The 26,237-nt window shown below is 51.3% G+C and overlaps 1 protein-coding gene across 1 annotated transcript; it reads right to left on the bottom strand.

The window, feature by feature from the left end:
* Window positions 1–1,415: 1,415 nt before the first annotated feature.
* On the bottom strand, window positions 1,416–26,237 carry LOC115491097 (uncharacterized). The gene is given in 21 exon segments (XM_072922333.1): window positions 1,416–1,505; window positions 1,894–2,034; window positions 2,636–2,832; window positions 3,260–3,298; window positions 3,301–3,358; window positions 4,008–4,125; window positions 4,641–4,753; window positions 5,233–5,281; window positions 5,408–5,499; window positions 16,296–16,430; window positions 16,762–16,958; window positions 17,387–17,486; window positions 18,292–18,409; window positions 19,173–19,282; window positions 20,588–20,636; window positions 21,456–21,519; window positions 23,689–23,830; window positions 24,407–24,532; window positions 24,819–24,941; window positions 25,267–25,338; window positions 26,136–26,237. Coding segments are annotated over 21 exon segments (2,235 nt in total).

The raw sequence follows: 26,237 nt of genomic DNA, 5'->3' as shown, positions 1-26,237 counted from the left end.
AGCCCTTTTCTCTTGAGGAATCAGGTGGAATTCCTCATTGAACAACTTGTGAGACGGGGCATGGACTGATATTTGTCCCCTATAGCTGTCCAGAGATAGCTGGAGACTGGCACTGCTCTGGAGCAAATGCTCAAACATCCCTTTTGTCAGATGAGTGGCATGGAAGTGACAGCTCTGACACACAACTGAAACCATCAGGGCCAGGGTGGCACGTGGGACTGTTTTTCCGCTCCAGCAGAACAGTGCAGCCCAGATTGGTGACACTGATACCAAGTGAGTTCAGCCAAGCCAAAAGGGAGTCCAGCCAAGCCCAGTGGAGCCCAGCAGGGTGGTAGGAAGAGGCAGTGGAGCGGCAGATCCGATTCCCACGCGCACGCCCAGCGTGGGGGACTGATGGTAGCGGCAGTGCCAAACAGAGCTCTGCAGGGAGAGACACCCATCACCATCGCCCCTGCCACCACCAGTGCTGCAGAGAGGGAGCAGGAAACTGCCACTGCAGGCCCACAGATGCTCCAGGCAGCACCAGCAGCGCCCATCTACCATCAGAATCATTCTTTAAGCCCTCACCATCTTCTCCTTGTTCCGGGGGCCCCATGTGACACTTCACCTTTGTGAGTTATGGCATTATCTCTTTTGTACAATTTTATTTTTATTGTTGTATAGTGCTGGTTTTTTTTTTTTTTTCCCTTACTACATTGCAACATTTCTAACATTTCTGGCCTCTCATAGATTGGTGTTTCCGTTGTCCCCCTCCATTGTTGTGGAGTAGGGGAGAGAGGAGAGGCGTTACAAGGACTATCTAAGACTAAGGACATAGAAAGAAGGGAAGGTCTTAGAAAGAAAAAGAAACCCTCATGCTGCCTCTTTTGGAAGCAATAAAAGTGCAGGTTTCTTAATATCCAGCCACAAGTCTTTGGAGTCTGGAGAGCCAAGAAACTCACCTGTGCCCGAGCCTGTGGAGAAGCCCGGCTCCCTCCCCCTCTGCCCACAGCAGCACAGACACTCCCAACCTTTCCCAAGAGCTGCAACACAACCACAGCCACAGCAGCATGCCCTGCACTGCCACCACTGCTCTGCTCCATTTTGCCCCACTCTGCTCCTCTAGTCACTGCTGCCAGCCTGTCTCTCCACTAGAGGTTTTGGCCTGGAGGCACCAAGGTCAGAAGACCTTTGCCCACTTCCAGACCATGCCACAAACCCCATATATGGCTTTTCCCACATTTAAGAAACACCTGACCATTCAGAAGGAAATTTGGAGCTTATGCACAGCGTGAGGACAAAGGGAAGCTTCCAGCACAGTGAAGGTTTTATGTATTATTGTATTTATTTACACTATCAGTGTAAACAAACTAGAAACTACGAGCTATCAACTAGAAACTAGAAACTACAAAAAACACCAATGGCCTCTTGCAAAGCTAGTATCTCCTGTCGGCCATAAACTGCTGCGTCGCCATGATCAGAGGCGTCAGGCTGGAGGTCGGCTTGGCTGAGGTTACAAAAGGATGCTGCCCAAAGAGAAAAAGAAGACATTAATTTCTACTGACCTCACAGGCTGAAACTGGCTTTCTCTGGCAAGCAGAAAGATACACAAAGGAGAGCATTCTGTGCACCTCTGTCTCCACATCCAGGACCATGCTACATGAGCCAAACATGGCTCCCAATCCCACAAATCCATTAACCCAGATGGCTTCAGATGAAAGAGATTTGGTCTAGGCGACCTGGAAAGGCTCCTTCCAACCCATACCAGGCCAGGGTTGTCCTCGGTTTTTCTTTGAAAAGCCCCCAGACTGGAGATTCTCAGGAGCAGGGCCCATCTGCCGCCTTGGACTTGAGCAGACGAGGAGCCCCTGGCAGCGGGCAGCCGGCGCACCCGGCAGCCGCTTTGCCTTTTACCTGCAGAAGTTGTTCCTGGGCAGACCAGCGCCTGTCCTCGTCCGTCTCCAGGCAGCAGCACAGAAAGTCTCGCAGCCAAGCCGACTGTTGCCTGGGCTTCTGCAGCTTCGGGGTGCCCCTGGTGCTTATCAGCTGCTGAACCTGGAGAAGAAGGAAATGCCACGCTCCACCTGTCTCCTTCACACGCCAAACTGCTCACACAGACCCCACTGGACAAGCTCCACTGCCCAGTGGCTCTTTACTCCCTGCCAGAGGGAGGGAGATACCTTTCCTACCCCTACTAAAAGAACCCAAAGCCAGGCGCAGCCGTAGCCAGTCCAACATGCAAAGGCTCTTGCCTTGACCCCTGATTTCATTGGCTGATGGAATTAGGAGCAACTCCATCAGCAGCAGCACACTTTGCTTCTCTCAGCACTGACACCAGCTCTACAGGCGAGGTGGAAGACAGACTTTAATCTAACTTTACTATTTCCAAGGATTCCTCCCATAAAATGCAGCTCACTGCTCCTTTAGGTAAAGCTGCTCACTGCTCTCTTAGGCAAAGCTTCCACCAAGGAAAAGGCATAGTGATTTTCTTGTGCTATTCATGATGAAATGCCAAGGGGATAATCTGGGCAAGAAGCATAAGAGACTATGCAGCCTGGCACCAATCATTGTCAGGTGTTAGCAAGCTTCCCAGGCAGCAGAATGGGAGTAGATTTAGTCAGAGTGACAGGAGCATCTGAGGGTAGTTGCAGCGTACCGTGCGGGAGGTGTTCATCAGGTAAGGAGGTGCTCCTTCCACCATCTCGATCCCCACAATTCCAAAGGACCAGATGTCCACTTTGGGGCCGTAGGGCTTCCCTGTGAAAATTTCTGGCGCCATCCAGTGCGTAGTCCCAACAGCTGATCTCCGTTTGCTCTGCTCAGAGGTGAGCTGAGCAGCAAGGCCAAAATCAGCTGAGGAGAAAAAACACTCAGATCAAGCCAGCATGAAAAAGGAAAGCAAAGAAAAGAATTCCCCACTGAATCAATATCTTAGAAGGCAGTGTGGAATCCCGCTGTACCAGGGGCATGCTGCTATTCCTCGAGCCTGCAGCTGAGGAAATACGCAATTGGCCACTTTGCAAAAGCCCCCGACTTCAGGCAGTGGCTTTTAGTCCCCTGAAGCTATTAGACTGCTGCTGCCTTGCTGGGGAAGGGACACACACAAGCCAAAGGCACTCCTGACCCCTTCTGCCCAGCTACAGCTCCCTGCACCTTGTGGCTGTGCTCTGCGCTGGCAGCAGGGCAGCCTGCACTGCCACAGGCACCAGGGAAGCGGCAGCACCCAAAGGCAGCCCCACAGCGCAGCCCGCCACAGCTGAGCCTGGCCAGCAACACCCACCCAACTTGACAGAGCCGTCCAAGCCCAGGAGAATGTTGTGGCTTTTATGTCTCGGTGGATCACTTGCTTGGAGTGAAGGAAATCCAGGCCTTGCAGGCACTGAGAGAGGAAAAAGAAACACGAGCCTGAGTGGATTGCGTCCCACAAGCAGGGCAGTGGCACACCTGCAAGACTGACTTCCTGGGGGTTGGTGAGCCACGGCAGGCCAGGCTGCTGGCAAAGGCAGCAGAGCTGGCTGCTCCAACACGAGGACAGCAGAGCTTTTCTAAGGGCGTGGCTGTTTGCTTTTGAAAGGGAAAGGGCAATTGTTGCTCTGGCCAGTGCCCTGCAAACACAGACTCAAGGTGCGCAGCTGCAGTGCCTGTACTCTCTGCAGCCAGACAACAGTGTCTGCTTTTACAAACACCACTTGGGGTTCAAAGCTCTCCTTTGAGGCTGAGCTCTGTGAGAGTCCTGTGAGGATCTCTTTGTCTTTGCCACTTGCTCAACATGGTGCCACCAGCCACTTTTCTCTTGTGGGGAAGGAATGCAGCACTCACAGGCTCCAGGCAAAGCTTTAGAGAGGCAAACACAAACACACTAGAAGAAGGGCAGGCACATTGGCAGGCACTTCATCTGCTCTTGCTACTGCCAGGCGTAAGAGAAATGCAGAAAGAAGCTTGGAAGGGGAAATCTCTCCTCTCCTTATCACCCATTTGGAAGGGCCGTCCCGACCAAGCCATGGGAAGAAACAAGCGCCATCCCTTACCTCCCGAGAGACAGCTGCTATCTCTCCTTCTGCCATATGAGTCTCCCTAATGACATCGTGTAAAGAACCTCCGTCCATGTATTCCATCACCAGCCAGAGTTCCTCATCCACCAGGTAGCTGAAAGGAGGAAACAACAGCCTGGAGATGAAGGTGTGCACTTACATGACCTGATGGATTCTTGCTCCTGTGTCTCTCTCAGAGGAAGACAGGAGGAATAGTCATTCACAATGCTCTACAGGGCTTGAACTCTATGCAGTCTAAAGGCTGCTTGGTATCCACACCAATGCAACAGGCCAAGGGAAATACAATCTACAGCACTTTGTCAGCACTGGAGTCCCGTGGGAAAAAATCAATTGCCAAAACAAATGAAACCATGTGGAGAGAGGACAGGAACTTTGAGGCTGTTGGCTCAGTGAGACAGGGCCAAGGCTGGTCTTTGAAAGCACACTTCCAACTAGGTATGCCAGCAAAAATGAACGCAGCCCCAATGCAATCTCCTCCCAGGACGCTGTAGATCAGCCCAGAAGCAGGAATTAACAGCTCCATCCTCTGCCAGCCACCAAAGGAGTGGCTGAACTTCTGGCTTGCAGGATGTGAATGACCTTTCATGGCAGAACAGCAGAACCACTCACCTGTCTACAAAGGTCACAAGATTGGCATTCTTATTGCCACGCATGATCTGGATTTCATTCAGGCACACCTCGCTGTTGCTCTCTTCCAGGAGACTAATTTTCTTTATGGCCACCTAAAACAACATGGAAAACATGAACCAAAGTTGGTGGCACAGAACCACCAGGGGAACACGGAGACAGTGATGATGGGGTGACAGAGCTGGGCTGGGCCAAGCTGCCTTGTGGCTGGACATCAGACCGCTTGCTTGGGCACCTCCCAGGACAAAGAGCCAGATAGCCTTTGCCTTGGAAACCTGGCAGAAACATGGTCTATGCTGTCCACCTCAAAGCTCTAACAACACTCACCGTTCCCACAGACTTCCCCCATGGCTTTACTTGATCATCCCCATTTTCATTCACACACCTCTTGCAAGCAGAAAGTCAATTTCTGCCAGAAAACATGGAGCAAAACTGCTGGACAACCTCTAGGGGGCTTGATCATTCCACTGGCATTCTCCCTTTCACAGCAACAAAGCAAACTCTTCCAGACATGACAGATCAAATGCTGTCCTAAAACAGTTCAGCAGAAGCTGTGGCGCTGCTTGACGCTTACCTCTTCTCCTGTGGCAGTCTCCACTGCCATGCACACCGTGCCAAAACCCCTAGAAACAAAACGGCCGCAGAGAAAGAAGAAGTCCTTTAGTCCCTGCAAGTGCAGGAATCCACAGTACAAGAGGAAAAAAGTCCAGGGACAAAGAGTAAATGGAAAGAACTGTGGCTGCACTCACCCTCTGCCAATTGTTTCCAGTTCTGTGTATTTAGCCTCAGGATCTCCCTCGCTCACCAGCATCTCTGTAAAAATCCCAAGGAAAGATGCTCCCTTCAAAAGAGATCCCACCCTGCAGCAGATCAGAAAGGCAGCCCCACTCTCTGGGACACTGCGCCCTTTCAACTCACTCCCTCAGGAAACAACACCACCACCACCTAAAAAACAACAGCAGCAGGACAAGCAGCCCTGCAGCACAGATGGCCTGTCCAAAACTAGGAGTCAAAACTAAAATCTAAGCACATCAAGAAACAGTCAGAGGAGACAGGGATCAGAAAAGTGTAAGCAAGAGAAGTGATTGTTGCCTTCAGACATTAAGGACAGCAGGACAAACACAACCTTTCTGTTCAGGCAATGAACACTCTGGGACATTCAACAAAAGATTTAATCCTTGCAAACATGCAAGGCATCTTGGGTTCTGGAATCCATTTTTATCAACAGCTGCCCTTTCCAGAACAGGAAGAATATTGCAAAGTGCCTCCAGCAGAGCTAAGAACTCCATCTTGAAACAGGACTTTGCATAAACAAGGCCCTTCTGCCGCTCAAGAGCAGCAGCTGATGTTCTACCCTACTGTGATGGGCCTTAGGAATGAGGTCCCTCAGCTTTTAGGACAGGCTGAGCTCTGAAGATGACCTTGGCCGTGCCCCACAGGAGCTGGGCCCCACAGGAGCTCCTGGAGGCCTCCTCATGTGCTCGGTCACAGCCTCCTGCTCAGCCAGAAACAATCTCTGCGCTGCCTTTTGCCTAGAGGGAAGCTCAGGCAAGGCCAAACCAGGCCCAGCTGCCCTCCGAGGCAGGAGCAGCAGCCCAGAGATCCCTCCCCACCTCAGAGCACAGCAACAGCTCCTGTGGGGAGGCCTCAGGAGCTGGCACTCAGCTGAGGAGGAACAGGAGCTGGGACAGCTCTTGCTGACACACGCACACACACACCAGGCACTGCTGCGGCACACAAGGGTCACAAAGGACGTACTCAGCATGTCCAGGCACTTGTCCTCTGTCCTCTCTCCCAGCAGCTCCATGCTGCCAGAGGAACTAGTCGTGCTCCAGGTGCACGAGCTGCTCCTGCTTGAGTTTCCAGCTTGGGCACTGGAGGCTTCTTCAGCTGCAGCTTGTGCAGGTGCCACGACAGAGGAGCTGGAGCTCTGGGACAAGAAATTAATTTGGGTCACAAATGTGACTGGCAGAGATGCCCCTCCGATCTCATTTCAAATGCAAGCCCTGAGGAAGATGCTGCTGGCCACATCCAGGGCTCTTCACCTCTCAGCTTTTGCAGCCCACTTGTCCAGCTCAAGGCCCCGAACCCAAACCCTGCTTTTACATGAGGGACAAAATGTCACCAAAGACACTGCTAACCCAAACAGGCACTTACTGATGCTGGCTGCTCAGGCCACGGGCTGACAGCAGGAGCAGGGTCATTGGCACCTTCCTCCTCTTCAGCCTCTTCCTCGGGTGCAGAGGCAGCCAGAGCAGGTGCTGGCGCTGCCCTTGTGCTCTGTGCACAGACAGCAGCAGGAGGGTCAGGAAACAAGCTGTCATTCAGAGCCTTACGTCTCTTCAGCTACAGGCCCCGCTGCATCTCAGCTGTTCCCTTAGCTGCTGACTTTGACTGTTCTGTGGGGAGGACCAGGTCCCTCCTGGGGACAGTGTCTCCTCATATCCTGCAAGGCTGTGAACTGCACTTTTTCACTGCTCTCTTCACTGGGGACAAGGAGCCTACACAGCCCCTGGGCACAGAGGGCCTCACTTGTACCCCAGGAGCATCCAAAGACATCCTATTGCTACCTCTTGTCTCTTGCTGAGACAAATTTCCAGTCCCTGTCTGAACAGTAGGAAAGTGATGCCTAAATGTCCAAGTTCCACACCCCTTCTCCAGGCCTCACAGGCTGGGGGAAGTGCTCTCGGGGAGCTGGAAAGATTCCAGTCCTCAGCATCTTCAGCCAGGCAGGGCAGGTGCTGTCTGCTCAGAAACTTGCAGCTCTGCTTTGCTCCAGCCACAGGACTAGCCAGAGCTGCCACTTACTGATGCTGGATGCTCAGGCCCTGCAGTGGCAGCAGGTGCACTTTGGTGGGAATCTTCCTCCCATTTGGCCTCTTCTTCAGGAAGACATGCATCCAGAGGAGGCTCAGAGGTCTGTTTTGGGCTCTGCAGATAGACAGCAGTGTCAGGGACGGGGAACCTCTCTATTCAGCTCTGGAGCCAGATGCACTAAGGAGAAATCATCAGAGAAATGGCATTCTAATTGTTCAAACTCAAGTCAAATGGGCCAGTTAGATGGGACTGCACTCTCTTGTACAGGAGAAATTCCATCATGGCTTCAAGCACCAAGCAACCCAACTTTCAGCTGCTTAAAAGCTCTGAAAAGGAACTGGAGAAAACAGCCCAGGATCCAAGTCCTCCTGCAGCTTCTGCTGCTTCTGCTGCTGCTGCTGCAAAGAGCCTGGACTGTTCTTTCATTCATCCAACCAGGCTGGCACTGGACTGCACCAGGCCCAGCTCACAGCTTGCTCCACAATTGTCAAATGCTACCAACATCAAAGGTTCCTTTCCCACTCACCCAAGGAGCGGATTCTCTCCAGGCACGGGTGATGTGACCTGCAAGACAAAAGGGAAAAAAAAGCAGATGCTGTAAGGAAACTGCCTGTGCTGGGCAAGCCCACCAAATAGTCAGCAACCAAAGACAGAGCATTCTGCTTTCACTCCATCACTCCAGCAGCAACCCTTGTGTCACACAGCAAGGCAACAGCACAAACTACTGCCTCGTGTCTACCCTTTGTCCTCTTTGGCCTCTCAACCCATAGAAACTCGAGACTGAGAAAGTCCCAGTGGTTCTGCAACAGGCATTCCAGCTTCAGCCCCACCGCACCCAGCAGGAGCTACAGCTCCTCTCTTCCCTGGACTTCAGTTTTCTGAAGAGATTGCATGCAGCAATTGCCATGAGCTTACTGAAAACCCTTCCCCAACAAAGCTTCCCCTAAGTCCCCTTTAACCATGGTGGCAGTTCTGTGGTGACACAGCGCAGGAACAGCTCCTGGGTTCAGGAGCATACAAGAACTGCTCTGAAATGTCCATCTCAGAGGCCTTTTCCAAGCTGATCCTGTGATTTCACCCCAGAAGGAATGGCTCTTTTAGCACTCAGGAAGTGTCAAGTTCCACAGGCACATGCTGGGATGAGGGAATGCAGACAAGAAGACTTGAACTGAAGGACTTTCCCTCAGTGCTGGAGAGCAGTGCACAGCTTTTCCAAGGACTCCTGCCAAGCTCTCCCAGTCCTCCTATCTTGGAAGTTGTCTGGCTTGAGCCAGCAAACGGAGGAGATTCCAGACCCCTTGGGCACAGGCTATGCCACGGGAGGAGCGGAGCCCCTGCAGGCTACATTACAAATGCTGCCCAGGCCCCTCTGGCTAGAGACACCCCCTTCTTAGCTGCAGCTGCTGACAGCAGCTTTACCCAACTCAAGGCCTCTTGGTGGCATTTTGGTGTCCATATGCCACACTGCACAAAACCGTCCACTTACGTGCCAGCTGGGTGAAAAAGTACCCAGAATAGGCCACGGAGAAAGCCGTGCAAACTGCAGCACACACTCTCTCCATGGCCTGAGCAGCGCTGCCCAAGTCTGCACCAGACAACGCCTGCGGGGAAAAACCAAAAATCCTGCGAGTCCTGCTGGCAGAGACCTCGGCGATCAGCAGGTTCCGCCTGCAGTCAGCGTGCCACAGAGCTGCTCTGCTCACTGAGCCCTGCCGGGCCTGGGCACAGCAACTTTGCCTTGGCAACGCTGGGATGCGGCCCCTGACATCACAATAGCAGCCACCCTGGGCTGGTTTGTGAACTCACAGAGTGCAGGGAACCAGATCTTCCCTACAGCTCAGGCCAAAAAAAGGCTGCAAAGCTCTCCTCTGCTACAAAGCAAGACAAAAAGCCCTCCTAGTCCATAAGCTACTGCTCAAGGCATCTAAGAGTAACTCCAAGAACACACTAATCCCCTACAGCCCACCCAGAGAAGTTGAGCACTGAGAAGGGAGCGGGATGTGAGGAACCACATCAGTGCTCTTTGGCCACTAATGCTTCTGAGCAAAAACCAGAAGGCTTCTTCCAGTTGGACCTTGCTCAGTTCAGGAAAGCAGCAAACAAGGAGAAGCACTACTTCAATTACATTTTGAGGTTTCTCCTAGCTACAGAGACCAGGTCATGGATCTTTTAACACTGTTTATTCATTTTACATCACAGCCATGGGTGTGATTTCAGCAGGGAAATGCCATGACCACAAATGCAAGGGGGATCCTTCTTTCTAGCTCCCTCTAGCAGAGAGGCCCTGGGACCAAAGCACCACCACCATTTCCCTGCCAGTTCTGTCCTTCCACAGTAGTTTTAAGGCCACGGAGTTGAGATGAGTGGCTCGGAAGTGACAGCTCTGACACACAACTGAAACCATCAGGGCCAGGGTGGCACGTGGGACTGTTTTTCCGCTCCAGCAGAACAGTGCAGTCCAGAGTGGTGACACTGATACCAAGTGAGTTCAGCCAAGCCAAAAGGGAGTCCAGCCAAGCCCAGTGGAGCCCAGCAGGGTGGTAGGAAGAGGCAGTGGAGCGGCAGATCCGATTCCCACGCGCACGCCCAGCGTGGGGGACTGATGGTAGCGGCAGTGCCAAACAGAGCTCTGCAGGGAGAGACACCCATCACCATTGCCCCTGCCACCACCAGTGCTGCAGAGAGGGAGCAGGAAACTGCCACTGCAGGCCCACAGATGCTCCAGGCAGCACCAGCAGCGCCCATCTACCATCAGAATCATTCTGTAAGCCCTCACCATCTTCTCCTTGTTCCGGGGGCCCCACGTGACACTTCACCTTTGTCGGTTACGTCATTACCTCTTTTGTACAATTTTATTTTTATTGTTGTATAGTGCTGTTTTTTTTTTTTTTTTTTCCCTTACTACATTGCAACATTTCTAACATTTCTGGCCTCTCATAGATTGGTGTTTCCGTTGTCCCCCTCCATTTTTGTGGAGAAGGAGAGAGAGGAGAGGCGTTACAAGGACTATCTCAGGCTGAGGAGATAGAATGAAGGGAAGGTCTTAGAAAGAAAATGAAACCCTCATGCTGCCTCTTTTGGAAGCAATAAAAGTGCAGGTTTCTTAATATCCAGCCACAAGTCTTTGGAGTCTGGAGAGCCAAGAAGCACAGGAGCCCAGAAACCTTGTTGTGAGAGGCTAGAGATTGCTGGCTCCAAACATTTCAGGTGCTTATGTGGGGAAAGGGGCAGATCAAGCCTCGCTCTGGAGAGGTGATGCTCTGCTCTGCACACCCCACACTCCCAGGCCTGTATCCCAGCCCAGCAGTGACCACTGATCCCTGGCACAGCGGAGGCAATGCCCCACCCCTGTGTCTGGAGCCCCTTACCCAGCTCCTAAATGGCCACGTGAGTGGCAGCCCCATGTGGGGGAAGGCCCCAGGAAAGCCAAATGGATTTTAACTCAGGCTATGTGGCAACCACATGTCTTTGCCCTACCTCCTCTTGGACTTCTATTAGCTGAACACCATTGGAACCAGGAATGGCAGATGTGTTGGTTCTTTTCTATATATTTTCTCTCATTCTCTCTTCCTCTTTGTTCTTCCAATTTCATTCTCGCAGATTTTTCAGTAACTTAAAATCTATCAGGCTTGGAATTTGTTAAGTTGAATACGCTAAGTTAATGCTTGATGGAATGCTTTATGTTGATTGATTCCTGCTCTAAATGTTTTGCCAAAGTTCTCTGATTTTCACAAGTTGCCAGGGAAGATTTTTGTGTTGTTCCGACCTCTTGAGAACATCTTGTCAGTAATTCTCCTGCTTTTCTACATCAGAGTTCGTGAACAAGTTGAAGTCCTTTTAAAGTGTCTCACTGAGCAATGTTTTAGGGGCCTTACATTTTAACTGGCGCAATGAGCAGGGTATTCTTGAGGTGACATGGGCATTTGATCCAGCAGTAACTGCTCATGACATAATAAAGGAGAAACAAATTTTCAGTCAAGGCTGCTATCTTCTGGCAGAAAAGTAATAGACTCTCATGCAGAAAATGATGTCAACTGCTCTCTACTGACAGACCTGCTAAAAGCTTCTATAGAAAGCTTGTCCATCTCTGAAGAGAGACGGAGACTGAGAAAAACTAGCACTATCCACAGTTACTGGTGGAGAAAAGATGAATTTTGGTAGAAGAAACTTTGAAAATCCCAGTACAGGACCATGCCTGGTATCCATATGCATGGAGGTTTGACTCAGAGAGCTCTGTGTTGCCAAGCAGCTAGAAAAGGAGCTGAATCAGTTGCCAATCGCCTTGGAGCCTGAAATAATAGCCAGCCTCAGGGCAGAGCAGGAATTGAATGCTGGGATGAAGCCAGCCCCAGAACCTGAGAAGCCAGTTAAACACGCTGGTCCAAAGCCAAAGAGCTGCAGAGCTGCAGCTGAGCAGTGCTGGGGAAGGCCTGGAACCAGCGTGTTCTAGAAAGTTCCAGAAACCATCTGGCCAATCAACGGCTGTTGATCTGCATGGCCACTCCCAGTCAGTCCCAGAGTCCTTTATTCTCTATGATAAACTCACCAGAAGTTCCCTGGGTGTCATCCATTGTGGCTTTTCTTCTCCTGAGGCTTCCTGTTGCTCATTGATTGTCTGATGTGTGGCCACTTCATGGCCCATCCCCTCCAGGACAAGCTCCCACAACTCCCCCTTTTTGGATTTATTGAAAATGAAAGGTATAACAATCATAGTCAAAATAATAACCTTGTCTTAACTAAAACCAACACAATACTTCATAGACTTTAACTAAACTTGAGAACTAAAATAAACAGGTGAGTTCATACTGCAGAGAATAACTAAACAAGAAGTAAATGCATTTTTCATTTCCCCTCACTTCTAACGGCCCGAGTCCCAGGCATCTCTCTGCCAATTCATTCCCCCTCACTTACCCATAAATCAAAAGAGAACAGAAAATCAAAAGGACTGGTGATGGCACCTGCCCCCGGTGCCCTTCCCCAAACACAAAAGCCAAAAGAAAAGGCTTTAGGGGGGACCAGCCTGTGAGGACCTTATGGTGTGGCCAGGCACGGGTCTCCTGTGGGGCACCAGAGTCGCTCCTCCGGCTGGCTGGAGGGTGCCGACTCTCCTGCCTAAATAAATAAAAGAACTGGGGTGACTGGCTTCTGAGGGTGGCCTGTATCGGGAATCTCTGAAACATGAATTACAACAAAAATCGGGGACTGCTAATACAACAGGAAAGCAGGAACAGGGTTGAGGGCTGTCACAAGGTGGGTTAGGGTAGAATCCGGGGAGGCATGGCCAGTGCCCTCCTGGCATGGGCACGGAAAAGGAGGGCAGATGGCAGATGGCTGATGGCTGGCCTGTGCTCTTGAGCAGGTTCCATCTCCAGTCCTGTCCTTCTCAGGGATAGTGTGTTCAGGGGCACGCGACGGTGAAAACGAAAACTGGGAAAGGAAGTCTGCTAAACATCGTGCAACTAAAATTTCAACTTAAATGACCATCATATATACCACCAATTGCCACCAAACATCGCACAGTAAATGATTTTCAACAATCACATTATGATCACTATATATCACTAATAATGTAACAATGTACATTGAAATGAAAAACCGGAGTCCATGGGAAACTTTAAAGGTTAAAATCTAGGGGACATGATAAAGGAAAGGTTAAAGTCTAGGGGACATTCTTTCAGGGCATAGACAAGGAAGGCAATTGTCCAACAGGCTTGAGGGTGTGTAGGACTTTTATTGTGACTCCAGCTCCAAGCTGCCTTTGGAGAAAGCAATCCTGAAGTGGTCCTGGTCATCTCTTCTGCTTTCTCGATTGCTTTGCTGCAAGTTTCCTTTGTTTTCATTTGAAAAGCCTTCGGAGTGGGGATTTAGATGGCGGGGGCCGATGTGATCTGTAGAAGGAATAACAGAAGTACAGTCATAGAAACAACTGCAGTATGAAACCAGCCCCACAGCCAATCCATTTCTCTCAAGTGTTTTGTCATTTCCAATGACTGGTGGGAAGTCAGGAGTCTAAAGGGAATCTAGGAAGCCAACTCTTCTGCTCACTTTGGCCAGGCTAGCACACACTCCTTCTTCTGAGTCAGTGGCTAGGTCGCAGCCTCCTGCTGCTCCCAAAACAATCCCTGCTTTTGTCTTCACTCTAGAGGGAAGCTCAGGCAAAGCCCACCCAGGCCCTGCTGCCCTCAAAAGCAAAAGGAATGCCCCAAGCGCTCCCTGCCTGCATCCTAGAATCACAGTGGCTTCTGGAGGGAGTCCAAAATTTCTCTCCCAGCACCAAATCACAGAGGAACACGAGCTACAGCTCTTGCTGAGGCACACACACTATAATCCACTGCTGGATCGGACAAAGAATGCACAGGACATACTCAGCAGCTTCAGGCACCTCCTCAGCAGCCTGACAGCCAGCCCTCTCCCACAGCTCTAGCCTGGCTCTGCAGAGGACTTCCCGTGAGACCTCCCTCCTTCTGAGAGGAAGCTCTGGCTTTCCCATTCTCTTTGGGCCTGCATCACCATGCCTGCCCCCCTCAAACCTGCACTCTGGTAGCCTCTCACCACACTGCTCCCTGAAGACACAAAGGTCTCTCCAGCACGGTTTACCAAGGGCCAGCTAAGAGACAGTGCCCCCCAGACAGACAGAGTGCGGAGAAACAGTGCCCATATGGAGCACAGAGGAGTCCAAAACAACACACAAACTCTCTTCTCACAGCCTTTGCCTTTTGACTGGCTTTGCTTCAGAACTTTGCTTGTACAGCTTGCATGCTGGCAACTTCCTGCTTCATCTCCAGCAGCCTGTTCTCCTGCTCCTTCTGTACCTCCACCAGGAAGGTACAGAAGGAGCAGCTGTGTGCCAGCAGCTGCTGTGCCTCCAAACGCTGCCCTTCCAAGTCCTTATGAGGGGAGGAAGACACTTCCACATGAAGTGCCAGCCAAGCTCCCCAGATAATCAGTGGAAGCTTCATGCCGTGCACAACCCCACACCTGAACAGGGCACAGCAGTAGTGACTTTGTGCCCTACAGCAATGCTGTCCTAAGCAGAAATTCAAAAGCAGGATCAGCAGGTGGGAGAATAGGAGATGCCACCTTCCTTTCCTGCTCCCATGGCTGCCCGTTTCCTGGCCCCTCTCCCCTCAGGATTTCTACCTGTTCTCAGAGGTTCATTTCCCCAAGTGCTGAAGTGCTCCTTGCCATCTCCTTTGCTTCCTGCATGATTTTGCTGCAGGGATGACAGCAATCAGGCTGTCAGAAGAGGCTTAAGAGAGGCTCCGCTGACTGGAGAAATGGATGCTGCCCAAAGGGAAAAAGAAACAAACCAAACCAAATTAAAAGAGACAAAGGGAAAAGGAACCATTCTTTTCCAAACTGAGTTCCTTACAGGGTCAAGCTGCATTCCTCTAGCACCCTGAAATACACTAACATAGGACTGAAGGCACCATCAGCACGTGTGCCTTCATGCCCAGGATGCTGCTAGCACAGGCAAACATGGCCCACAACTGCACTAGTCCATTGCTCAAGGTGTCATCACTTGCTGGGATTTTTGTCCTGACAGCACTGTGGGATTGCTGCTTGCTGTCCAAAGGTTTTGTTCCTTACAGGAAACTCAACAGACTTCTTCCAGCTCCTCTTTTCTACAGACATGAGCTATTGGAGTGTCCAAAAGAGATGTGGGGCATAAGACATTCCTCAGGAGACTCCCAAGAGCTCTGAAAAATATTGATCCCACGTGTTGTTCTCAGGACCACAGCACACGCGGGTTTTCAGCAGCAAGCCAGGAGCAAGGAGACAAAGCAGCAAGGCTCAGATGTGCTCAGCTCCAGCGTGCAGGAAGAGTAGGCTCTGCCTTGGCATGGCCCCCCACCTCCTGTGCTGGCCGGCATCTTCCTTGTCAGCAGGAAGAGCCAAGGAAGTGGCCTGGTCCTCGTCTGCCACAAAACCGGGCGGCAAAGCCGCAAGGATTCTCATCTACTTGAGCGGGCCAGGCAGCACATGGGTCTGGCACAAGTCCTGCTCAGCTGTCCCTGTTTGACTGGCAGAAAGCAGAGGCAGCAAGCTCAAAGAGTGGGGCAGGAGGGACAGGCTGAGTGCCCTGGGATGCTCAGAAGGAGCTCCCCCACAGCCCCCGCCTTCCCACACAGCAATCCAGAAGCGCTGGGCAGGGACGGCTTTCGTCGTGTTCTTCAAGCCCACATCCCTGGCATTGCAATACTTCAGTTCCCTTTGCTAGCAGGTAAACCTGAATACAGCACCCAAGAGCAAAAGAGGGCCACAGAAATGACCAGAAGGAGGGAGCTCTCCTCTGAGGAACAGCTGTGAGAGTTGTGCTGGTTTAGCCTGGAGAAGAGCAAGCCCCAAGGAGAACTTTCAATATTTGTAGGGGCTTCTAAAAAAGATGGGGACATAGCTTTTAGTAGGGCCAATTGTAAGGGGACAAGGGTGAATAGTTTCAGCTAAAAGACACTCCATTCAGATTGGCTCTAAGGAAGAAACTGTTCCCAAGGAGAGTGCTGAAACACTGCCACAGGCTGCCCAGAGAGCTGGGAGGAGCCCCAAGCCCAGCAACGTTCAAGGTCAGCTTGGATGGGACTCTGAGCAGCCTCATCCACTTCAAGATGTCCTTGCCAGTGGCTGATGTTTTGGACTAGATGACATGCACTGGTCCCTCCTAGCCACAAAGAGTCTTGGATCCTGCTTGGCTTTCATTGGAAAAGCACCCAGAGTAGAGATTATTAGATGGGGGGGGCCCATGTGAAGCCCTGGAGTTTGCCCAAGAAACAAACCCTGACAGGGAACAGCTGCTTGGGCTGCAGCCGCTTTGCCTTGTACCTGCAGAAGTTCCTCGGCAGAGCCTCGCCTGTCCACATCCATCTGCAGGCAGCAACCCAGAAATTCACACAAGCCAGAGGGCAGCCCGAGCTTGTGCAGATCTGGTACCCCTTGCTTGCCTATCAGGTAGCTAGCCTGAAGCAAAAGGAAACACGAGAGTCTACGTGATTCTTCCATATCCTTCAGTGCTCACCTAGAGCCCATCTTCGAAGCTCCAGTCCGCAGTGTCAATTTCTTGCCTAGCAGAGGTTTAGAGATGAGCCTTCTCTCCCAAAGGATAAAAGGCTCCAGTGCAGCCCCAGCTATTTCAAGCTGCAACAGGTCTTCCCTTGACAGCTGATCTGAGCCCCCGGGATGTTTTTAGAAAGAGGGCCTTGGTGGAAGCACTTCAAGCTGTGGGCATGGGATTTTGTCTAATGGACACGGACCAGAAGGACACCGCTCTCTGAGCGTATTTGCACCTTACCGTGTGACTGTTTTCCCGAATATAAGGAGCCTCTCCTGTGGCCATTTCTATTCCCACGATGCCAAGGGACCAGGTGTCCACTTTGGGGCCGTAGGGCTCTCTTCTCACCACCTCGGGTGCCATCCACCACGTGGTGCCCACCATCGACCTCCGTTTACTCTGCTCAAGGCTGAGCAGACCACAGAGGCCAAAATCAGCTGAGGAGAAAAACAAATACTGCTTCAAGTAGGAAACCAAGGAAAAGGCTTTCTCAGGACGCCTACGTCTCAGAATGCAGTGCTGATTCCAGCTGGAAAAGCAGCTGGGCTCTCTTTCCTCAGGGCTGCAGCCAAGGACGTGGGCATTTGTCCACTTAGTTACCCCCCACGATTCCCACCGTGCCTTTTCCTCACTCACCGCAACTTTTACGCTGAAACTCCCTCCTTTTGGAAGGAATGCACACACAAACCAGAGTTACTCTTGCTACCTTGTTGCTCTCTAGACCACTCAGCACCTTACAGCTGCGCCCTGGGCTTGCAGAGCGCTCCCTGCCCTCTCCCCGGCACCACTGCTGGGCACCCGCAGCCGCTCCAAAGCAGCCCCACACCGCCTGCCCGGAGCGCTGCGCCTGACCGAGAATACCCACCCAGCTTGATGGAGCCATCCCGGCCCAGCAGGATGTTTCCACTTTTGATGTCTCTGTGGATCACCTGGTTGGCATGCAGGAAAGCCAGGCCTAGCAGGCACTGGGAGAGAAAAAAAGAAACAGGAGGCCAAAAGTGAGCCTGATCGGATTTCGCCACACACAAAAGGAGTCTGCTCCTGAAGATTCACAGATCTCAAAGGAGCGTGAGCGCTGGCAAGAGGAAGAGCTTGCTGCTGCCACACTAGGAGAGCAGGATCTTTCCAAGGGAAGGCATATCAGTGCTTGAGGGGGAAACATCAGTCACTGCTCCAGATTGTCCCCGGCAAAGCCAGTCAGAGCCATCCCTGCTGCAGTGGATGCGCTCTCCCCGTCCGCAGGACAAACAATGCTTTGCCAAAAGAGGAAAAGTCCCTGCCTTGGCTACCAAGGGCATCACTGTCAGGTGGGAGATTGGAGGACAAGGGACAGCTGACTTGGAAGTAGCTCATGTGTCAGTTTTCAGTAGCAAGCACCATGCTGGGTGCCATGCCATCCTTTGAAATTGAGACCTGTGACAGACGAGTCTCTCTTTGGCTTTGCCACTGGTTTAAAACTTGGACACCAGCACCTTTGTGCTTACAGGCAAAGAAGGTATTGCAGAAAGGCAAAGGCTTGGAGAGGCAAAGTGCAGAACAGAAAATGACAATGAAAACGAGACAGAAAGTTCAGTAATAGGATAGAAGAGTACAGAACAGACTAGAGTAAGAGCAGGGACACCGGCAGGCAGTTCAGCCCAGATGCTCTTTCCTTTCCGGAGCATAAGAACAAGACAGAAAGAAAGCTCTGAGCATGGAATCACTCCCTTTGCAGCGCTTTCAAAGGACCAGTCTGTCCAAGCCATCCCAAGCACAAGCAGGACCCCTTACCTCCCGACACACTGTTGCTATGTGTCCTACAGCCAGACTTTTCATGCGGATCACATCAGCCAAGGAGCCTCCATCCATAAACTCCAACACCATCAGGACAACCTCATTGACAAGGTAGCTGCAAGACAAAAGCAACCGTGTGGAGCTGAATGTGCACAGCTAAATTGCCGCATGGAAGAAAAGACTACAGCTGAGTTTTGTGTCCAGGTCACTGGTAAGTGAAGAGGGAATCAAGTGAAGACACACTCCACCGAGGCTATCCAGTGCTTGCTGTCTGTGCCGTCTAAATGAGGAAGGCACATCCCTGGAAAAGGAGACGGTTTAGGTGGCAAGCAGGGGAAAGCGGCAGTTTTGTGACGCAAAGGTTAATCTGGAAGCAGACACATCCCAGCAGCTGCTTCATCTTCTTCATACACAAATTGCACCATTAACTCCAGCAGCAAGGAGGCACAGTCTCACAGCTTTTACTCAGGGCAGGTGGGTGTGCAGCATTGCCAACACCCTTTGGAAAACCTTGCAGAAAGGACAGTCACTAACAGGAAAAACAATTTCAAACCGGACAAATTATGTCTCTCCTAGCCTAGTCTTCTGGCATGTAAGGCAATGGAAAACAGTGCAAACAGTGCAAGGGAAATAATTTCTGCGATGCTTTCTCAGCACTTCTCCTCCAACACTTGGAAAAAATCCCGCCCAAAACAGCAGAACAACATGCAGTGAGTGAACATACATGCTGCTGGCTTAGTAAGAGAGCCACGTTTCTGAGATCAAGCTTCAAGCTATTTCTGCCAGGAAGAATTTGTGGGGACAAAATGCAATCTCCTCCCAGGCCTCATGCAGGAGTAGATTGATGTGAATTGAAAATTTTCTGCCAGAATACTGACCTTTCTAGGTAGGTGACAATATTGGGGTTCTTATATTTATCCATGACCAGGATTTCCTTCAACACATCCTCACAGCCCTGGTGCTGGAGATCAAGTACCTTTATGGCCACCTACAATGACATGGAAAGCCATTAGGAGCAGACGAGACGAGAGCCTCTTTCTCTGTGCACTCACGGGCCTGGATGCCTTGTCACCTCGGTGGAAATGGACACTAAACCATCAACCACAAAGTGCTAACAGCACTCTTTGCACCTGCAGACTCCTCCAACACACTTTGTCTATCACTACTATTATCATTTACACGTGTTTTGCAAGCTGAAGTAATTTTGCTCCAGCCAAGATAAATTGAAACCACAGGAAATACGTTAGCATTTCTAGGGGCTTTGACCAGCCTTTCAGAGATGGCTGCCGTTCTTGACTGTGTGCCAAAGTAAACACACACATACATACATGACAGGGAAAATGCTGTCCAAAAAAGGACTCCAAAGCGACTCAAAGGAAAGTTACAACCCTAGCACATCCTAACTTCTTCACTTTGGGTTTTGCAACTCTGAAGAACAACCTGGAACACGGTTTACACCGAGTAATTATTGTAATTTGTACTTATTTAGTGGGTTTAAAAATGAATAACCCTTCTGTGCTACGCTATGGATGCACCCCAGGTCATAAGCAGGGCTTAGGGCTTTTGGACACCTCCTCGACCTCCCTCCAAGTGCAGTTTCTGAGCGCAGCACCGCGGGTGGAGAAGGAACTACCAGGAAGATGGAGTTGTATTTGCTGAGAGCCAAAAACGAGAACTCAGGACTCTGAACTCATAGCCCCACAAAATAGCAGGACTCTCCAAGGCACTTCCACGTCAGTTCAGTACAAATAGCATCTCTGTAGTGGAATGTCTCTGACGCAGGATCAACAAAACATTGTATTAATTAAGGCTCTTCATCAATTTCTTCCCACTGATCTGTGCGTGTGCGTGTGCGTGTGTGAACTGGGTTCCCTAGGAGTGAAAGGCAAAACTGTGCTCCAGTAAAGATCTCTCCTCCTTGAGGTCCTGCATTATATTTTCAAGCTGAACCACGTGGTGGAAAACAATGGGAAATCCTTTCTTAACCTGGGCTTAAGAGGAACTGGGCCGGAATAACGGCTCTTGCCATCAGCTAATCTAGGAACATTTATCCAGTAAGTCCAAGCCAGCGCGTCCTTCTCGGATAGACACCACCGCCATTCTTGCATTCACTCAGGTAGGGAGGAAAGATAAAGTCTGTCCAAAAGTCATTTTGCAGCCCACCTCTGGACAGGCTGCTTCTGCGGGACAGCCTTTGCAGCAAAGTCAGGTGGCCCAAAGCTTTGGCCATGGATCACATCACAAGGGAAAGCACTCAAGGGCTGCAAAATCTGCATGGGCTCTTGGCACTTACCGCTCGTCCTGTGGCAGCGTTGAAGGCCTTGTAAATGGTTCCAAACCCCCTAGAAACAGAACAGTGGCAAGAACAGAGAAGTTGTTCAGTGCTGAGAAGGAAAAGGCAGCCCAGGCAGGAGCTCTATGCTGCCTGCAGTGTCTCTAAAACACCAGGGTCTGTCCGCTCTTCAGCCAATGGCCCAGCAGCCCAGCAGCCCTCTGCCATGCAGAGTGCCCAAGAGAAAAGCTGGCTGCAACAGGAAGAAAAAGGGCTGCTACAAATCTCAAATGTGCACACTAGATTATGCACGCAGGGGTTTTCTTTGCCTTTCCCTTCTTGTGTCTGTGCCTGTGGGGTGCCTTTCCAGGCAATGAAACATACAGTCCTGCGGGGCCATCTCAACGCTCTCTTTTAATCCTGCCTGCCAAACTCAGGCAACACTATTATCTTATCTTTCTGACCACTTTCTTATCTTCCTGACCACTGAATCTTGTTTTCAGCAAGATAGTGGAAAGCAATGCTACTGAGAGCTGTTATCTGACAGCTGCCAGGTGGGAAGCTGCTCTCTCAGGTTTCTCTTCCCTCATGAGTGTGGCCAAATTACCTTGAATCATACAAAACCATATCTCCTGGGAAAACAGGCAAACTAGTGCCACATGTTTGAGGGCTTGCAGGAGGGCTTCCAGGACCTGCTGCTTGAGGCAGGCAAGACATTGCCAGCATCCAGTTATCTTTCATGATGCCTTGTACTGCCTCAGCACTGAGACAGGGACAATCTGAAGCCAGGCTCTGAAGATGCTTGCAGCTTGCCTGACTTCCCACGTGGTACCGCACCACCAAAATCCCTGGCCCATGGTTCTGTAGAAGCAAGCGTGGCTGCACTCACCCACTGCCAAGGAGTTCCCATCCAGTGTACTTCTTCTCTGGATCTTCCTTCCTCACCACACGCCCTGAAAGAAACCAAATGCAAGGAGCAAACTTCAAAAGAGGGATCCTGACGTCCAGGAGATCTGAAGGCCAGCTCCACTCTCTGGGGCTCTGAGCAATTTATGGTCCCTCGGCTAACAAGAGCATCAACAAGAACAACAGCAGCAGCAGCAGCCCCAGCAAGACAGGCAGCTCGGTAGCACGCCTGGCCTGCACAGAGTCTCTTCTCCACACTCCTTTGAAGGGCTGCCTTGAGGGGAAACTAAGCCCATGGGAAAACCATCAGAGCAGACAGAGACCAGAAAAGAACAGGCCCCAAGGCAAGTGGTTGTCATCTACAAACAGGAAGGAGGGCTGAAAAATCAGGACACTTCATTGTCTTGGGAAGAAACACTCTCTTGTGAGACTCAACAAAAGGTTTCATACTTCCAAAGTTCCAATGCACCCTGGCATCTGGATGAACTTTGAACAGCTGCTTTTTGCAGAGCAGAAAGAATATTGCAAAGTCAATTCCAGGAGAGAAGGGCACCTTCTCTACCTCTCAGCACTTGGCCTAAACAATGCCTTGACCATTTTAGAGAACAGCAGCACATGCTATAACCAAGAACAATGGCTCTAAGAATTAGGACTCTCCTCATTTATCAGCAGGATGAGTTCTGGAGATGACTTTGCCCGTTCCCCATTTAGTGAAGAACTACAAGTGCTTGTCTTCAGCCTGGGCTGCAGCAGTCACTAGCACTGGGCTCAGCCCCTTGAACACCACCCGTGTGCCCCATCTCCCCAAACGGGCGCAGCCAGACGGGTAACAAGGACAGCGCTGTTCCTCAGGCGCTGCCGGGACACAGACACCTGCACAAATGAGATGCTGACCCTTCCACGAGTCCAGGCAAAGCTGCAGCAACGGGACGGCAGCTGAAACCTCACAGCTAAGGAAGGCTCCAGCCCCTGCAGTCACACCAGCTGTCAGTGGCAGGGCAGGTATGACAAAATGCTTGGCAAAGCCCACAGATGGCCACTGACAGCCACTCTGAAGAAGCTAGAGCCAGATCAAGGCCTGTTACAAGCTGTTGGCCCCACTCAAGACAGAACATGATTGTCTTTGGCCTCAGACCCACGGAGGAGTAGATCCATCCACCTTTTGTCTGAGGGCGCCTGATGGCAGACACAAAGTAAACTGGCCTCTGTTCTGTACCTGAGTGGTTCTTCTCTGACAGCACTGCACTGGCAGCTGTTACCAGCTGCAAGGAGCAACTCACTTGTACTGCACAATCAGCAAGGCCTTGGTGTGCTTTCCGAGAGTACCATCTGTGCAGGGATTGAGGCCAATGCTTAGTATTCCTGCGGTATTTAGCAGCTGGGCATTAGCAGTGACAACATGCCTGCTACCAGAGGAACATGCAGCAGAGGGGCTGCAGGCTTCCTCCTGAGAATTGCCTGCAGGGCACTTCTATCTGACTGTGCCCCATAGATGTGTCTCTTTGATGCATCTTCCAAAGCATACAACTAAAATATCAAACAGGAATTGTAAAAGGAGTATCCTGTTTTTCTTCTTTTGGGGCTCTTTCAAAACAGCTCTTCCTCTCTGATTCCTTGAGATAGCTCTAAGAATACAATTTCTTAATTTTTAGGGCATACTGAAAAGATCTCTTCCTCTCTTATTTGTGCTGTCACCTGCCATTCTTTTCAAGGAGGTCACGCTAACCAAACAAAACCAACTGGAGAAGGAATAGAAGTACTAAGAGTCATAAGAACAACACCAGCATTAAACCAGCCCCACAGCCAATCAACTTTGCTCAAGTGTTTTGTCATTTCCAATGACTGGTGGGAAGTCAGGAGTCTAAAGGGAATCTAGGAAGCCAACTCATCTGCTCACTTTGGCCAGGCTAGCACACACTCTTTTTACTGAGCCACTGGCTAGGTCGCAGCCTCCTGCTGCTCCCAAAACAATCCCTGCTTTTGTCTTCACTCTAGAGGGAAGCTCAGGCAAAGCCCACCCAGGCCCTGCTGCCCACAAAGGCAAAAGGAACGCCCCAAGCGCTCCCTGCCTGCATCCTAGCACCACAGTGGCTTCTGGAGAGAGTCCAAAAATTCTCTCCCAACACCAAATGAGGAGGAACATGTGCTACAGCTCTTGCCGAGGTACACACACTGTAATACACTGCTCGATGGCACAAGAAATCCCCAGGACGTACTCAGCAGACGCAGGAACTGCTCCTCTCTCTCCTGGCTTGAGCGGGGAGAACTGCTCATCCTTGGGTTTTCAGGCTGTGGAGAGGGGGCTTCTTCCCAGGATGCTGCTGCAGCGACAGCTTTGATGGCAGCTCCTGCATTCATCTGGGACAAGAAATTTGCTTGTGTCAGAAAGGTGCCTGGCACAGATGCCCCAGACAGAGCATTTCAAAGGCAAGCACTTAGGAACAGCACTGGGCCTGGGCTGCAAGCTGAGCTGTCAACTCTTCCACCTGCAGTCCAAGCCAAACAAGCACTCTGAGACTACAGCTTGTCACAGTCAGCCGTAGTGGAGACTGCGAAAGGGAAAGAACAACTTTACACTTCACTCCCTTCTGAGGACTGCATTCACCATGGACAGGGACAACTTGCCCAGAATCTGCGTGGGTCACCACGCTCACCTGAACAGACCCCTCCAAAAACAAAGCTAGCACTAAGAGGCCAGCAGAAATATATTCCCAGGATTGCTGGCCCACCGGCCAAAGCACTAGCCCTGCTGCCCAGGGCAGCAGCTGAGATTCAGCAACCCACTAAGTGTCCTTCTGAGCAGCTGCCACGGAGAGCACAGAGCATGGCAGTCAGAGACATTGGTCCCATCCACCTGCTGCTCTGCAGGGGAAAGGCAACAAGGGCAGAGACCACTTGTTGCATGACTGCACTGCTTCCTCCTCCTTCATTCACCTGCTTTCGTCCAGCCAGCCTGTACTGCAGCAGGATCTTGTGCATCCTTTGCACTTCTTCTTTGTGCCTCTTCTCCATTGCCTCCATCTTCCTCTGAGCTTCCCGCAACTCTGCCTGCAGCTTGTCCTTGATATTCAGGAAGATAAGAGGAATCTTACTGGCATCCGCAATCTCGTTCAGGTTTCCTCTTTTGCACTCTCAAAAGCACTTGTGTTCAGCCCCTTCCTTCTGCTTCTCTACCCAGCTCTAACCCTGCCATCCTAGCTCTTCTTCCTGGTGCTCAGCGCTGCAGCCTGCCAGGCTCTGTGCTTCCAGTGCCTGCAATGGTCCTTGCCTCCCCTTTCCTCACGTCTCCAGTTCATGTCCCCATCACTGCCCTTCCAAGCTCTTCTACCTGGCTAGTCAGGCTCACCTGTCCATTCTGCCGCTCCTTATTCAGCTCCTGCCTCAGCTGCTCTAGCTGCTGCTGCCTTTCATTTAGATCTCCCAGCAGCTGGCGCACCTTATCATCTAGAGCAGCCTTCTGGCTCTGGAGCTGCACAGAAACAAAGAGAAGACGGCTTTCAACGTCCCACACACCACTTGTGTGGCAACCAAGACTGATGTGCTCATGCCTTCCAAAAGCAGTTTCTTCTCATTCCTGTATTTACCAAGGGCCAGCTAAGAGACAATCCCAGACAGACAGACAGTGTCCAGAGAAGCTGTGCCCATAAGGGGCCCAGAGGAGTCCAAACCAACACACAAACTCTCTTTTCACACTCTGTGCCTCTTGACTGTCTCTGCTTCTTTGCCCATCCAGGTTGCATGATGGCAATTTACTGCTTCATCTCAAGCAGCCTTTTCTCCTCTCCCCTCTGTACCTCTGCCACCAAGTTGATCCATTGCTCCAGCTTCTCCTGTGCCTTCAAACTCTGTTCTTCCAGCTTGCTTTCCTGATGAGTGGAAGAGACACGTCCAGATGAAGTCCCACCAATGCTCCCCAAAGGAAAAACAGAAGCTTCATCCCTCCAACAACCCCCGCACCTGAAGAGGGCACACTAGTGGCTTTGTGCCCTCCAGCACCTGGGAGGAGCTCCAGCACGGCTAAGGAAAGGAGAGGTCACCTTCCTTCCCTGCTCTGATGGCTGCCTGTTTCCTGGGCCCCCCCTCTTCAGGATTTCTGCCTGTTCTCAGAGGCTCTGTCCTCAGATTGCCCTGCCCTTTGGTCAAGGAAAAGCTGCAGATGGACTGCAGGATGAGGACGACAGCAGCACCTCGATGACCCAGTCACAAGACAGGCCACCAGCTGAAGTACCAGCACCAGGAGGCCTGTTGCAACTGCTTCAGGCTCCAAGGGAAGACCTCTGTCCGCTGGGGAAGGACAGAAAGCAAGGAACCCAGTTGCTGGGACTGCAGCTGGCAGCAAGGTCAGCAGCAGTCTGCTGCATGGCACCAGGCTGTGGGGAAAATGCTGCCCCTTCACTGCCATGCTTTGGGTGGTGACCACCCAGCCTCCTGGGGAACTTGGCTTATGGCCATGCTGAACCTGTGGCTGCATCTACTGTCCCAGCACTGTCCTCTGGGTCTTCACAGGCCTTCAAGTAGGAGCTCTTGAACCCCTCTGCTGCCTGGCCCAGCAATGTGTAGCCTACAGCAGATGCTTGAGACCATGTCACATACTCAGGCTGCTCTTCTGCTAAGCCAGCCCTTCAAAGTCGCTGGAAAACTTCAGGGATGTACTGTTTCTTACCAGGTTTTGCACAATCTTCCTTTTCTTCGCTTCCTCAGCAGCTTGCCAGAGTCTCAGAGCCTTGCTGCACTGCTCTTCTGCCCAGCGGAGCTGTTGAGCCAT

This window comes from Taeniopygia guttata, chromosome Z (assembly GCF_048771995.1).
Source record: "Taeniopygia guttata chromosome Z, bTaeGut7.mat, whole genome shotgun sequence".
NCBI classification, from domain to species: domain Eukaryota; kingdom Metazoa; phylum Chordata; class Aves; order Passeriformes; family Estrildidae; genus Taeniopygia; species Taeniopygia guttata.
This window is presented reverse-complemented; position numbering and strand designations above follow the sequence as displayed.